The 14,933-nt window shown below is 45.7% G+C and overlaps 1 protein-coding gene across 2 annotated transcripts in view; it reads right to left on the bottom strand.

Annotated features, from left to right (window-relative positions):
• The window catches only part of LOC144996475 (uncharacterized), a 68,286-nt gene extending 57,230 nt beyond the window's left edge, over window positions 1-11,056 (bottom strand). The window contains exons 1-2 of one of the 2 annotated variants that reach the window (XR_013659419.1): window positions 10,701-10,831; window positions 9,852-9,932 (exon numbers count right to left, since the gene is read on the bottom strand). Coding sequence is in view for 1 of the 2 variants with exons in the window: in XM_078956029.1 (XP_078812155.1) it covers window positions 9,852-9,932; window positions 10,701-10,906 (287 nt within the window). In the remaining variant the exon portion in view is untranslated. Of the gene's footprint in view, window positions 1-9,851; window positions 9,933-10,700 lie in introns of both variants that reach the window. The other variant, XM_078956029.1, reaches the window with a different exon arrangement.
• Between the last annotated feature and the right edge of the window lie 3,877 nt (window positions 11,057-14,933).

Genomic DNA, 14,933 nt, shown 5'->3' with positions numbered 1-14,933 from the left:
ACACATTCTCTTCAGCGTATCCTGGGTCTTCAACCGCGCCCTCCTCCCAACAGGCCTCACTCGATTTATGTTTTACTCAAAACATGCTAAGTAAATCAAGTTTTGAGCAGATTTACAGCCTAAAATGTAATTGTTTAAAGTTGCAAGACCTTTAAAGTGTAAGCAGATAAAAAAAAAACCTCCACAAACAGAATCAGGACTCTAGATTCTGTTTTTTATTTTATTTTCAATGGTGCGCCTAAAAAAAAAAAATCGGCGGTCGCACCAGTGCATGAGCCCTTCTGAAAATAACAGAAACATCACATCTTTGACCCTGAATAACAAAAGTCTGTTAAAACCTTTTTACATCGAAGCTTTAGCTCCACTGTTTACATTCTTTCATCTACCGTAACTTTTTAACAATTTACACAACGTCATTTCAGGGGATTTAGAAGCAGAGAAAAGCAGCCTTGTGCTGATATGTAGCATGGCATAGTTGTGAAGTGTAAACGTAATCAACGTTTATCAGCAGATATTGCCACAGAGGAAAGGGGCTTTGCACCGCAGCGCTCTACATTAGCAATGTCTTGCATGTCGGTGCAAAGCCGCTTTTCTCCAAGTCAGAATCAGTGAATTCATGGTGATCGTGTCAGCGATTGAAGATTTACGGAATGTCAAAAAAGCCTGTGTTATTTAAGTGTTGCTGTGACATTATTGGTAGTAAAGAGTTCACTACGGTGGCCCTAGAGCTGTGACGGTGAGGGATTTTTTATCACCGCGGTGATGAACCAGCAGGGGGCGTGGTGTCACGGTTAACCGCAGCCCCCATCCCCAACGACTAGGGAACGACTGTACAAAGGATGTTACAATCCAATCACGTGGTCGGAAATCATGTCCAATCACGTGGTTAACGACACGATCAATATCATATGTCTCCCGATCAGTATTGGAAATTTATTTTATTATATTTACCACCAGCTCTTTTTATTTCAAGCAACGGTGCATTTTGATTTGCTCCGATTTGTATAAATAAATACTCAGAAATCAAGTTTTAATCTTCATTTCTTTAATATATATATATATATATATATATATATATATATATATGTCTTCTATCACGACAAAATGCTACAAGAACATGTAAACACCACCAAAAGCACAAAGGGGTCTTTAAACACCAAGTTTCTTATGTAATTTATCATTATTATGTTTCAAATGAAAGACTTTCTGTTTTCCAGTTTGTCAGTTAACAATTTCAAAGTCTTCAATGCTGATATTAACAGCAATTAAAAGGGAAAGTAACCATGTAAAACACCTGAGTTAAATGCAATGTGGTCAAAAATTAGGTGCACCAAACTCTCGTGCTGGTGCACCAAAAAAGCCAGGCACCAAAAATTGCCCTTAACCACAAGTTACTAATACTGAACTGAAAAAAGCAGTTTAAAATAGTTACAAAGGCTGATCCCCACCACCTTGTGATGTCTCAAAGGCGTGTCACCTAACAAACGCACAACATCCAGAAACATTAGGTACCCTGAAAACACCTCAGGTGGCCCCAAACAACAAGTTCTGCTCAAGGAGGAGGGAACAGTAAGTGCACCATGAAGGGAACGGCTCTTTAATGGGCTTAGCACCCACCATAAATATTCCCAGGTGTGTCATTGAAACAAGGTTATTAACTGATTTGATGTTTCTCTTGGTTCCTGATTATGATTCAGTAAAGTTAGCTTCATTTGAACTTTTCTTTTTAAATCCTGACATTTTTCTGGAGGTGGAATATTTTTTCAAAGATAACCTGTGCTCTTTTTTTTTTTTTTTTTTTTTTTTTTTTTTTTTTTAAACTTGTCCTGTCCAACAGCTGGGCAGACAGATGAGAGCTGAGGGCCTCTTGTGTTGGACAGATTTTACTTTAACAAGAGGGGTTATTAATCTTCAGACAAACCAAAGGTATGTCTGGATAAACCCCTTTTGTAATTGAGGCCAAACTTTATTAATTTCAATCATGTCTGAAAATCTTTGGTGTTGGACCGGACGGAAAAGGAAAGAGGGGAAGAAGAGAGAGGGACGATAGAGAGAGGGGGGGTAGGGGGTGATAATAGGAGGGGAAGGGGGATAAGACCATGAAGCAGCATAAAGCAACAAGTTTACTGGTTGTTAATCATTATGGTAACGTTCAAATGTAGTACAATAAGGGCGGAGCCTGTCCACACACACACTCAAATGTTATAAACACACCTGCTAGCTGCAAAAAATGTCCACCTGTCGACATATATACAAAACAGATAGTGTTCACACGCATACTTATGCCTTAAAACCAACTAGTGTGAAATATTTCAGTCATTCAGTCATGCAAACTGTAAGTGCAAAGGTGAGCTAACACCTGTGCTCAGGTGAGTGTTTATGTTCTTCTAAAATGGATGGTGGAACGTGGAAAGAAGGAGGGAGAGTGCCCAGCCATCCCCACCCCAAGACCCCCACCGCAGCAGCAGCGGCAGCCGGAATCCCCCCAACGCCACACGGGAACCGGCAGGGAACAACCGCCGCCCGGGCGACCAAGCCCGCCACCCAGGCCAGGGCCAGCAGGACCGCCGCAAGGCCCCCAGAGCCAGAGAGCAGGGAAGCACGGAGGGAGAGAGAGCGCCGCCCCAGCCCAACCAGGAGAGCAGCCCCCCCGCCGCGCCGGGAGAACCCAACGCAGGGCCCCACCGGAGACGGACGCCCACAGCCCCAGACGAGCACCCCACCACCACCCAGGAGTTCCGGGCATCCCCCCGCCCCAACCCCAGGTACGAGCCAGGACCCCCCAAGGGAGACCCGCTCCGCGCTCCAGGCAGCCATCCGCCCGGCCCGCGGCTGGTCCAGGGAGGAGCGGGGCAGGGGCCCGCCGCCCCCGCCCAAGAGGGGGGGAACCCCGGGGAAAAAAAGAGGGCCCACAAGGGGTGTTGTAAATATGGCCCGACCAGGCTCGGCCACAGTTGGAAATATGGCGGGGCCCAGCGCCCAGGAGCAAGGACCAGAACCCACCCCCCAGGGACACGAACACTCCCGGCTCAGATGTAATGTGAACCCCCCCGCCGCGCGGAGAGAGCACCGCCGGGCCCAGGAAGCCGGCACCCCGGGGACACGGCCGCCGTTGCAAAGGGGCCCGTACCCCCCACCAGGGAAGAGGCAGGGGACAGATGGTCCTAGGTCCCACCTTCCTTGCAAAATGTGTGTGCGTGTATGTGTGTTTGAGAGGGTGTGTGTGTGCATGTGTGTGTGTTTATGTTGGAATGTATATATTGAGGGGGGAGGGGTGTGTGTGCTAAGGGGGGTGCAGTTAAAATTGGCGGGTAGGGCACTAAGGGGACATCTCCTGATTACTCACAGTGACGTCCCCTCACCCTCCCCACCAAGGGACCCTAAATGTCTAAGGTGTGGTTAAAATTGGCGGGTAGGGTGCCAGGAGGACATCCGCTGCTTGCTGGCAGTGATGTCCAAGCACCCCCCCTACCAAGGGCCCTACATGTCTAAGGTGCAAATAAAACCGAAAGAGGGGGGGCCCACTCCATACGGCAACCATGGGAGGGGGGCCACTGCCTAGTAAACCCCCCCCCCCCAAGGCTCATCGCAGGCTAAGCCCCCCACCCCCTCACCCTATTATGAGGTTATATGAGGAAGGGGGTAAGTTGGGGACAGCTGGTAGACTGTCCCCCGGTGGTCAGACAGCTGCCCCCCCCCCCCCCCCCCCCAGCAAGGGGGCCAGGCCCACCCAGCCCAGGGGCCCCACCCCCGGAGGCGCCGACACCCCAGGCCCAGCACCACCCCCCCCCACACAGAGAGAGAGGAGCCAGAAAGCGTCGGCCCCCCCCAGGAGCAAGCCCAGGCCCCCACCCCCAAACGCCGGCCCTGGAAGAGCTCTGGTCAGGCCTCGACGGGACCGAGGCAGCCGACCGGCCGGGGAAACCGCCGATGGCCTCAGCGGAGACCCCGACCCGTCAACCCCCCCTGCCCCGTACCAATAGTGCCCCCCCCCCCTCCCCCAGAATGCCCCCCCACAAGGCAGGGCCGACAAGACCCCCCACCCCACCACCCCCCAGACCCCGCAGCCAAAGCGGATGACACCCAGAGCGACCGGGGGCCCCAAGAGGGCTGTCCCGTCCCGCCCCAGAGCCAGGGAAGGGCCGATCCCAGCCCCAGGTGTAGGTGGGAAGCCCATCCAGCGCCGCTGGGCCCCCCCCCGAGCAGCGCCCCCCGCCAACCCCCCCCAGCACAGGCAAAGGGACCACCCCCCCAAGCCAAGCCAGACCACCACCCCACCCCCCCACCACGCACCCCCACACCCAAGCCCAGAGGACCACGCAGCGCCCCAGCCCGCCCAACCCAGGCGCCGGACCCGACCCCCCGACCAACGGAGCCCCCACCACCCCCCGCCAGGCACCGGAGGCCCCGACCCCCACCCCAGCCCACGGCAGAAGGGCAAGGAGCGGCGACGACCAGGCCCCCCCCACCCCCTAAGTCACGGAGTTAGCTATGGGAGACCAGAGAGACTGAGCTCTTTCAAAGTTACTTGAACCTTGGGCTGACATTTTTTCCAAGCTGATATGATCAAGCAGCAGATTTCTGTGTTGACTTATATTTATATTTTTCTTGCTTTTCCAATTTATTAAAATAGTTTTTTTAGCAATGCAAAGAGTTATGAAAATGATAGAGCCTAATCCTCCTTCTACATCGATGGCACTCATGTCACCAAGCACACAAAGTGACGGTGAAGCTGTGATTGAAACCTTAAGCCAGACTGATAGATCGGCACATACCTGCTGCCAGAGAGCCTGGACAGGCGTGCAGAACCACAGTGCATGCATGTAATTGTCGGGTAGATTACTGTCACAGTGCTGACAAATGTCTGAGTTACTGAGACCCATCTTGAACATCCTCTGTCCAGTGTAGTAAATTCTGTGAAGAGTTTTGAAATGGATTAGCTGCAGATTTGGACTTTTTGTCAGTTTAAAGGTGTTTAGACAAAGTTCTGACCAAAAGCTTTCATCTGTGCTGATGCTCAAATCCGCATCCCATTTTGTTGTCGGAAGTGAAATATTATTATCTAAATTACATAAAAGTTTGTATATTTTGGAGAGAGTTTTATTCATTGTGAAATTGATCAGAGTGGTAACTACATCTGGTAGCTTTAAATCGTTGTCTCTGTATTTAAACTTTTTAGTAATAATTGATTTAAGTTGCTGATATTCCAAGAAGTTATATATTCCATGTTTGTCTTGAAGTTCCTGGGGAGTTATGAATCTTCTATCAATAATTATGTGCTCTAGTTGTTTTATGCCCCCTGCTTGCCAAGCTGGGAAGTGGATAATCTTTTTGTTTATGAGGATGTCTGGGTTGTTCCAGATGGGTGTCATTTTGCACGGTTGAATTGATGATTTTGATATTTTGAGAAATTCCCACCAGGCTGTTAAGGTGGCATTTATATTGGTACTTTTGAAACAATCCTGTCTTTTAACTATTTGGCTGATAAATGGAAGATCTGACAGGTTGATCTTTCCACATAACGCCTGTTCCAAGTCTAACCATGAGTTGGTTTCTGGATTATTTTTTAACCATTTTAAGATGTATTGTAGTCTATTTGCAAGAAAGTAATTGTGGAAATTAGGTAATTCTAATCCTCCACAGCTTTTTGCAGATTTTAAAGTTTTTAGACTAATTCTTGCAGGTTTATTGTTCCATAGAAAGCTTGATATGGATGAGTCTAATGTTTTGAACCATTTTAATGGCGGTTGTGTGGGAATCATTGAGAATAGATAATTAACTTTGGGTAAGATTTTCATTTTTACCGTGGCTACCTTGCCCATAAGGGACAGAGGCAGGTTGGTCCAGCGTGTTAGATCGTCCTGTATGTTTTTCAGTAATGGGGTGTAGTTTAGCTGCACCAGTTCTGATATTTTGGGGGGAAAATAAATACCTAGATATTTTATATTGCCTGATTTAACTGGTATTGTGGGTCCTTGCTCCGCATTACTGTTCAGTGGTAATAAAACAGATTTATTCCAATTAATGGAATAGTCTGATATAGAAGAGAATTCATTAATGATTGTTGCCGTTTCATTTACAGAATGTATATTACTTAAAAACAGTAATATGTCATCTGCATAGAGACTAATTTTATGATGGCTGTGTTTGGTTTTAATTCCTTTGATACTCTCATTCTGTCTTATTGCTGCAGCTAGAGGCTCGATAAATATTGCAAAAAGAGAGGGGGAGAGTGGGCAACCCTGTCTAGTTCCTCTTCCAAGAAAAAACCTGTTGGAAGTCTGTTTATTAGTTCTAACTGATGCATTGGGGTTGTGATATAATATTTTGATCCAATTGATGAATGATTCTCCAAACCCAAACTTATGGAGGGCAGCAATGAGGAACTTCCAATTTACTCTATCAAAGGCTTTTTCAGCATCCAGTGATAGTATAGTCATTTCCTGGTTTTTGATGGTGGCAAAGTCTATTATGTTAACGAGTCTGCGGACATTGTCATCCGAGTGTCTGCCTTTGATGAATCCAGTTTGATCAAGGTGAATTATGTGAGGAGTGACTTTTTCTATTCTCTGTGCTAGTGCTTTGCAGATAATTTTTACATCTGCATTAATTAAAGAAATGGGGCGATAGCTTGAAGGACTCGTGGGGTCTTTGTCTGGTTTTAGAAGAAGGATAATGTTGGCAGAGTTCATGTTAGGTGGTAGAGATTGGCTTTCATTGATAAATTTTACCGTTTTATAAAACGTTGGTGCCAGTTGTTCCCAGAATTCCTTATAAAACTCTGCTGGAAAGCCGTCGGGTCCTGGTGCTTTGCTGTTAGGCATAAGTAACAGAGCTTCATGAAGCTCAGACAACGAGAGCGGAGAGTCTAAATTTGTGATTTGATCTTCGTTTAACTTGGGCAGGTTTATATTGTTAAGAAATGAGTTGATGCTTTGTTCTGATGGATTGATCTGTGGAGTGTATAAGTTTTGATAAAAGTCTTTAAACGCATTATTAATTTTTACCGGGTCATGGGTGACATTCCCTGTTTTGTCCATAATAGAAGCGATTGTTGATTTTTCTTTATTAATTTTAAGCTGATTAGCTAGAAATTTGCCAGATTTATTCGAGTTTTCATATCTTTCCAGTCGAAGCCTTTGTATCTGGAATTGTGTTTGTTTATTGATGATGTCATTAAACTGCAGCTTTAAATTTTTCAGGTCGCCCAGTATGTGTTCCTGTGCAGAAGCAGCATAAGCAGTCTCCAGGGTTTTGATTTTATTTTCTAATTCTAATAAATCTGCTTTCTCTTTGCGTTTTTTATGCGTTGAATAAGAGATGATTTTCCCTCTCATGACTGCTTTTGCTGTTTCCCAAAGAATACTTGGTGATATTTCAGAAGTATTGTTGAATTCTAAGAAGGTTGCCCACTCTTTTTTAAAGAATTCAATAAATTCCTGGTCTTTTAACAGAGACGTATTAAATCTCCAGGTTGAACCTGAGGGTGTGGGTACTTCCCTTGAAATAGTAACAGAAACTGGTGCATGGTCACTGATAATAATTGGATGAATGTTGGAACTTTTAATTTCTTTCAAAAGGGAGTTACTGACTAATAAATAATCTAAACGAGAGTGTGAATGATGAACTGGAGAGAAAAAGGTGAACCCCTTAGTGCTTGGATGACATGAGCGCCAAGCGTCGCAGAGACCCAGATCATTCATGTACTGCTTTAGAATACTTGCAGACTGCCATGTACGCTGGTTTGCTGCTGTGCTGAGTCTGTCAAGTTCAGGGTCCATAACAAGGTTGACGTCTCCTCCTATAATGATTGTGGAGTCAGAGTGAGCTGAGAGTGAGGTGAAGAATCTGTGAAAGAAGGAAGAGTCGTCAACATTCGGACCATAGATGCTGGCGATGCAAAAGTCTTTATTCTGAATGGATATATTAATGATTACAAATCTGCCTTCTGGGTCAGTTACTGTGTCCTTATGAGTAAATGTAACATTTTTCTTAATCAAAACTGCAACCCCTCTTTGTTTGGAGTTGAAACTGGCAGAATACATAACTGGATACTGGGAACAGCACAGGAGATTACCAGCTGATAAAGATAAATGGGTCTCCTGCAGCAGAGCTATATCTGCTTTAAGATCATTCAGGTGATTTAACACTTTCAATCTCTTTGGTCCAGTGCCAAGTCCACGCACATTCCAGCTAACGATGTTAAGACTGTTCATAGCTGTTCTAACCGGGAGAGTGCAAGGCTAAATAGTGCGTGTGCCCGTCCGTGTGCGCGTGCCCGCTGTGCGTACCTGCTACACTGACAAGCGCTGTGCGTAGGAGGTGGACATGTCTTGGCTGTGAGCTGCATGTTGCGTGCGTCCTGTGTGAGCCTAAGTGAGGTTTTTGCAGTTTGTCAACGTGTGTGTGCGGGATTGCGTGTGCATGCTCTTATGCGCGCTAGTATGCGCGCGCGCCCGTTCCGTGCATAAATAAATACTCACCGTGGTTGCGTTGACTTTACCTGATTCACATATGAGGACATGGGAAGGGGGGGGGACAAGAGAAAAGAGAGAGGAAAAGAGAAAGAACAAAAAACAAAAACAACGAAACAACAACAGAAACATGAATGTGAGAGAAAGAAAAAACACTTTTCCTGAGAGGTGTGGATTATTGATGATCCGATTATTTCCTATTCAATTAAATAAGTTTGCGGGTTTCTTCTGGGCGGCGCAGATGTCAGTGCACCTCTGAAAGCCTTCAGCACAGCCAGGGTGTTACCTCTGGGTCCCGGAACAGCTTGCCATTCACAAAAAGTTTATCAACGGCAACCACCGCGCGTGCTCCAGCAGACAGGTGCTTCCTCCTCAGCGGGAAGAGGATTTTCCGCCGGCGGAGGATCTCGCCTGGAAACTGATCATTCACGCTGTAATGTGTGCCTTTCAGCTCGCGTCCTCTGCTTTTTACCTGCTCCTTTTGTTTATAATGTTCAAATTTAGCAACAATAGGACGGGGACGCTGATTGTCCGGCCTTTTCCCTCCGAGCCGGTGAACCCTGTGGAAGGAGATCTTCTGGACTTCCTCCTTGGGGATCTTCAGATGGTCTTCCAAAAAGGACCTCACCATGGCCTCGGGGACTTCTCCTGCCTCCTCTGGAACCCCGGAGATTACTAGATTGTCCCTCATGCTCCTTGACTGAAGATCCAGGAGGGTTTCCTTGATTGATCGGTTCTCCTCGGAGAGACGAGCGGTGTCGCTGCTCAGAGTCTTGACGGTCTCTCTGAGGGCCTTGTTCTCCTCTGCGAGCTCCCGCACCTGCTGCTGGCTGAATTCCAGAGACTCCCGCAGACCTTGAAATTCTCTATGGAGGATCTCCAGCAAGTTGAGGCGGCAATCAAAGCTGGAGAGCTTTTTATCAATCGAGTCCAGGATATCGCTCACGCCGCTGCCTGGAGAGGACGCAGCCCCGGGAGAGTCCTCAGGCCGTCCACGCTTGGAGGAGGGGGTGGTGGTGGCGGTTTTTGGTTTCACCATGACGCAGGTATTGTAGCACTCGTCGATGTATTTCTCCAGGTCCTCCAGGCTGACAGAAGCTTAATACTCTTAACAGGTTATGTTAATTTGCCGGAAATATTTTAATATGGCGGAAAAAATGAAAACAAGATCGAAAATGTTTGTTCAAATGCTTACGCGCCGCCGAGTCGACTCACCACACTCGTCTCGCTGGGTCTCGCGATACTACAGCATCACGTCTCTCATTCATAACCTGTGCTCTTGGTTCCTTAACTGCTCAGACATTCACAAATATGCGCGCAAGTATTCGTATGAATACGCATTTTTAATGCAGCAGAGCTGACATTCAATGCACTCACCTGGTCAGTGGAAGCAACATGAGGTTCAGCATTTTGCGTAAGGACACCTTGATATGTGAGCAGGCAAAGGAGGAACTGAACCTGCAATAAAAGGCACATAAATATGCATGCTTATTTACACATATGCATGTAGGAACATATACCCACAATGTATTATGTTAGCATCCATCAGTGCAACCGGTCAAATTAGCCGCTTTCAGAAAGGTGTTTTAAGGTGAAGACCGATCGAGAGAATCCAGTGGTTTTTCCAAAATAAAACTTTGTTCAGAATCAGAAAATAAACAGTCTGATTTATTTAAAAGCCAATGTATAAACACCACATTAACAGCCTGGAAGGAAATTCTCATACTGTAAAAATCCTCAAAAGGAAGATCAGAATGTTTTATTTAAGTGCCTACTTTGACAAAAACATTTAAAGCATGCATTTATTCATTGAACCTTTAAAACATTTCAGGACCTTAAAGAGAAACCTGGTGGAATAAATAAAGTTTTAACGTTTTGAAAAACCACCTTAACCTGGAAACAGTTGGCAAATTAAATACATTCAAAATTGATAATAGAAACAACCAGATTATTAAATCAAATTAATAACGTTGGCCATTATGTGACAAAAACCACAGATTATTTAAAAATTAAATGCATTAGTTTATCCTGTACTTCTGTGCTAGGCTAACCTTTTGCTAGGTTAAACCTTTGCTAGGCTAACCTTTTTTACTGCTAGCCAATGCATTAGCTAGGACTGGTGTCCTTAAAACAATTTTTTTTTTTTTTGTAAAAAATCTTTTTCAAACTTTTAAAGGTCAACATGAAACTTTTCATACGAGCACTTTATTAGAGAAAGATTTATACCTGAGGAGTGGAGGAAAACGTCGGTCAGCCACTGTCCCTTTGCAGCTGTTTGAGCGCGAATGGAGCGTCGTCACGTGCTCCTGCCACGTGCGCCCTCCTCTTCGGGGCTCTCTAGGCATTTCTAATCGAACACAAGTGGCATGATGCAGCAACACAACATGTCGTAAAGCACAGATCCGAAGTATTCTACAACTTTTTGATGTCATTTAAAGAGGACATCCTGGCATTTTCAGCAATATCTCCTTCATTTAGTTGGGATTAAGGGAAGTTTGGTTTCTTGTGGGGACACAACGTATTCTCTTCTGGTAGTGGTGGAGATTACAGTCTTTGTCCCCCTATGCCTCCCTGCTCTCTGGCCCCTGTGGCAGTCCTGCTGGCCCTGGACTGGGTGGCTGATGTGATTGTGATTGGGGTGGGGATGACTGGGCACTCTCCCTCCTTTCTCACCTTAGCACAAATAGTTTGCGTGACTGAATGAAATGTTTCACGTGTGTTGGTCTGCATGCATGAGTATGCATGTGTGAACATTATTTGTATTATGTACATGTTTACTTGTATGTGGACATTATTGGAGCCAACAGGTATGTTTGTAACATTTGAGTGTGTGTGGACAGGCCCCGCCCCTTTAAGATTTGTTCTAGTTCTAAACCTGACTGTAATGATTAAAAACATTCAGCAACTTGTTGCTTTATGCGGCTTTATGATGCTCAGTTGCTGGACAGGACAAGTTAAAAAAAAAAGCTAAATTAATTATATTGAGGAATCTGCTTTTATTAACTAAGTCATTTAAAGATCCACTCCGATGAAATCTGTATGGCTTAATATTACCTGGCATTTTTGTTGCACCAATTTTGGGATAGAGAGAGAATGTAAACAGCAATAGCAAAGGGAAGGGGGGTGGTGTTCCTTCATAACTCAGAGGGGAACTTCTAATGAACTACTGCTGCTCTGCAGAAACTATGTCCTATTAAACGACATAGGTTTTTGATTTTGGCCAAAAACGCCTTAGACATAATTTAAAAAAAACAGCATAGAAAACGCTTTGAAAATAGATTAAAAGATGGTCGGAGTGGGTCTTTCAATTTTGTTTGTAAACATGTCAGGAAACTTGGTTCAAAGTTTAGTTATACATTATGATAGGAAAAATAAGGTTAATTTTGGTCATCTCCGAGGGACATTTTTGTGGGTTTGTAAGAAGGTTGGTGCGGTTACATTTTTTTAAATTTGTGTTTGTGTGTTGTGCACAAAACTCAACTCTTTGATAAAGCCCATAAATGGACAAATACATTATTAACTTGTATCCATGCGGTGCAGTCAAAGAGTACATTTGTGCAAACATGCAGGTAATGAGTGTTTTCATTGGTCAGGTTTTTTACACTTCCAGTCAAAAGATTGCAAGGTTGTCCAAACTTCCACCATACATCCACTTTGACATCCTTACTTCTGTAAATAATCTATGTAAACAAAGAGTGATCTGAGGATATTGTGAAACTCTTCTGTACATTTCCACACATAGAAGACATGCTGAGTTATTTTATCTGATGAAATTCTTGTGGTTCACATTTCAAGGCGGACATTGTGTTCTCGACCTGTTGTGCATGAGGTATGACAGCCCCGTCGACATGGTGTGTATCTTTGACGCAGCAAAGAAGCTTGACAAGACGCAGAACTGGTTTGTAGACTGTCGCGTTTTTGTAAAACTCCACTAAGTTGCTCGTTTAAACTGTGTAATATTCCACATGTCAGAGCTCCAAATCGACTTGTTTTTGTTCTATGAGGGCAGAGGCATTCCCAGCCCAGTCCAGAGACTACTTTTCTCCAGAGTGTCTGGGTCTTCCCCAGGTTCACCATCCAGTGGGACATGCCTGGAGCACCCCCCAGGGAAGAGTCCAGGAGGCATGCCAGAGCCACCTCAATGGGCTCCTATGGATGTGGAGGAGCAGTGGCTCTACTCTGAGCTCTCTCCAGGTTCTCTCCCCATCTCCAAGGGAACGCCCAGCCACCCAACTGGTGGAAGCTCATTTCAGCCGCTTGTATTCGGGACCTCATTCTTTCAGTCATGATCCAGAGCTCATGGTCATAGGTGAGTATTGGAAGGAATATTGACTGGTAAATTGAGAGTTCTACTTTCTGGCTCAGCTCTCTCTTCACCACAACAGAGCGGCATTGGTGGTACAGCGCCAATCTGCCTGTCGATCTCACGCTCAGATCGTCCCTCATTTATGAACAAGACCCCAAAGTATTTAACCCTTGTGCTATCTTAGATGACCCCACCCTTGCATTGACGTGTTCTCCCTACCATGACAAAGGTGGATAAAGGTGGAGAGATTTCATGTAATCCATGGACACCAGTGAAGATCACAAATCATTGAAGAAAAAAGGTTCAGCACACTGTCTAGTGGGTCTAGATGACCCCACTCCCAACGCTAAAAGGGTAGCACAAGGATAGCACAAGGGTTACACTCCTCCACCTGGGGCAGGAGCACTCCACCCACCCAGAGAGGGCAAACTATCTTTCTCCAGTTGAGAACCATGGCCTCAGATGTAACGGTGCTGACCCTCATCCCAGTCGCTTCACACTTGGCCGCAAACTGCCCTCAATGCACGCTGGAGGTCCTGGCTCGATAATGCAAACAGGACAACATCATCTGCATAGAGTGGTGGGGAAATCCTGTGGTTCCCAGACCAGACCCCTCTGGCCCCTGGCTGAGGGGGTCTAGTCTGGGGACCGTCTATCAGTGATAACCAGTGATACAGGGCAACCCTGCCATAGTCCAACATTAACCAGGAACAGGTCTGACTTAGCACAGGGTGATGTGGTTGAACACCTTCTTCAAATCCACAAAGCAAATATGGACAGTACGAGTGAACTCCCACAATCCTTCCAGCACCCGATAGAGGGTGCAGAACTGGTCCACTGTTCCCCGACCAGAACAGAAACTGAACTGTTGTTCCTGGATCTGACTGAGGTTTGACTATTGTCCTCAACTCCTCTCCCAAAACCCCAGTATAGACTTTCCCAGGGAGGCTGAGGAGTGTGATTCCCCAGTAGTTGGAAAACACCCTCCAACCCCCCTTCTTAAAAAGGGGAACCACGACTCCTATCTACCAGTCCAGTGGTAGCTCACATGCTGCTGCAGAAAAATGTTAGCCAAGACAGTCCCACAGCATCTAGAGACAGATGTGATGGTCAAATGTAGAGAGCTCTGGAGTAAAATGTCACTCTTTACCATGAGAGTCAATGGAAAAATTGGCCCCAGCCTCCAGTGGTCATATTGGGAACTGCAATATGCTTTGAATCAGAGAGCAGAAGACTAAGACAATGGAGAAAACCGGACTTTTTTATTCCAATAAAGAAAAAACAAACAATTGTCAACCGACTGAACCGGGAACCTTGAATGAGCAACTAAAGCAGGGGTCGGGAACCTATGGCTCGCGAGCCATATATGGCTCTTTTGATGGTCACATGTGGCTCGCAGACAAATCTTTACTTATACTTTTTTTTTCATTAGACCAGTCCTTCTCGGGCGCGATGCCAGAGGCGCGCAGTAGTAGCAGTGCTTAGAGAGAGAAATCTGCGCCAGCATTATCAGTTTACTATTATCTATTATTTCACAGAGTTTGTAGCAGCCAGAAACCTGTGAATTGCCGTGCCCAAAACTGCGCTCCCGTCTCTGAGAAAGAGCGCGCAGATGCGGGGACGGGATGTGTGAGGGAGAAAGCAGAGGGTGGGGGTGAGGGGTTGTGGGGACAGGCAGCAGGTGAATCGCGCAGGGATTGTAAAAACGTAAAACCCCGCTGCCCGTCACCCACTGCAGCGTGTGAGTGTGTGTTTGGCTCCGCGTCTGCATGTGATCAGTCTGTCTCACATCTACAGAACATTCAGACCTACGATCACGTTTAAAGTCTCAACGCCTGCATGAAGCAGAAACTCACCACGGATCAACCAGACTAGACAATCAGCAAAACCACCACAAGAAATACTCATCATTTATTAGCAACAGCATAACAATGTTATTAAAAAGAATCCACAGACTTCTTGTACTTTAAAAATGTTGAAATTAAATCAAATGCACACATTCATTTGTATATTTAGTTTTAAACAAATTGTCGCGGACTGAGTTGGATGGCTGTTGGGTCGCGTTAAAAGTTCTGGAGTTCATTGAACGCGTCAAGCAGAGATCTGATTGGCTCTCAGTTCTGTCGCTCAGCCTGTTGTTAGGTAGTTTGGAC

This window comes from Oryzias latipes, chromosome 12 (assembly GCF_053564925.1).
Source record: "Oryzias latipes strain Hd-rR chromosome 12, Olatipes_Hd-rR_3.1".
Taxonomy (NCBI): domain Eukaryota; kingdom Metazoa; phylum Chordata; class Actinopteri; order Beloniformes; family Adrianichthyidae; genus Oryzias; species Oryzias latipes.
The sequence above is the reverse complement of the archived record's forward strand: the minus strand, read 5'-3'. Positions and strand labels throughout refer to the sequence as shown.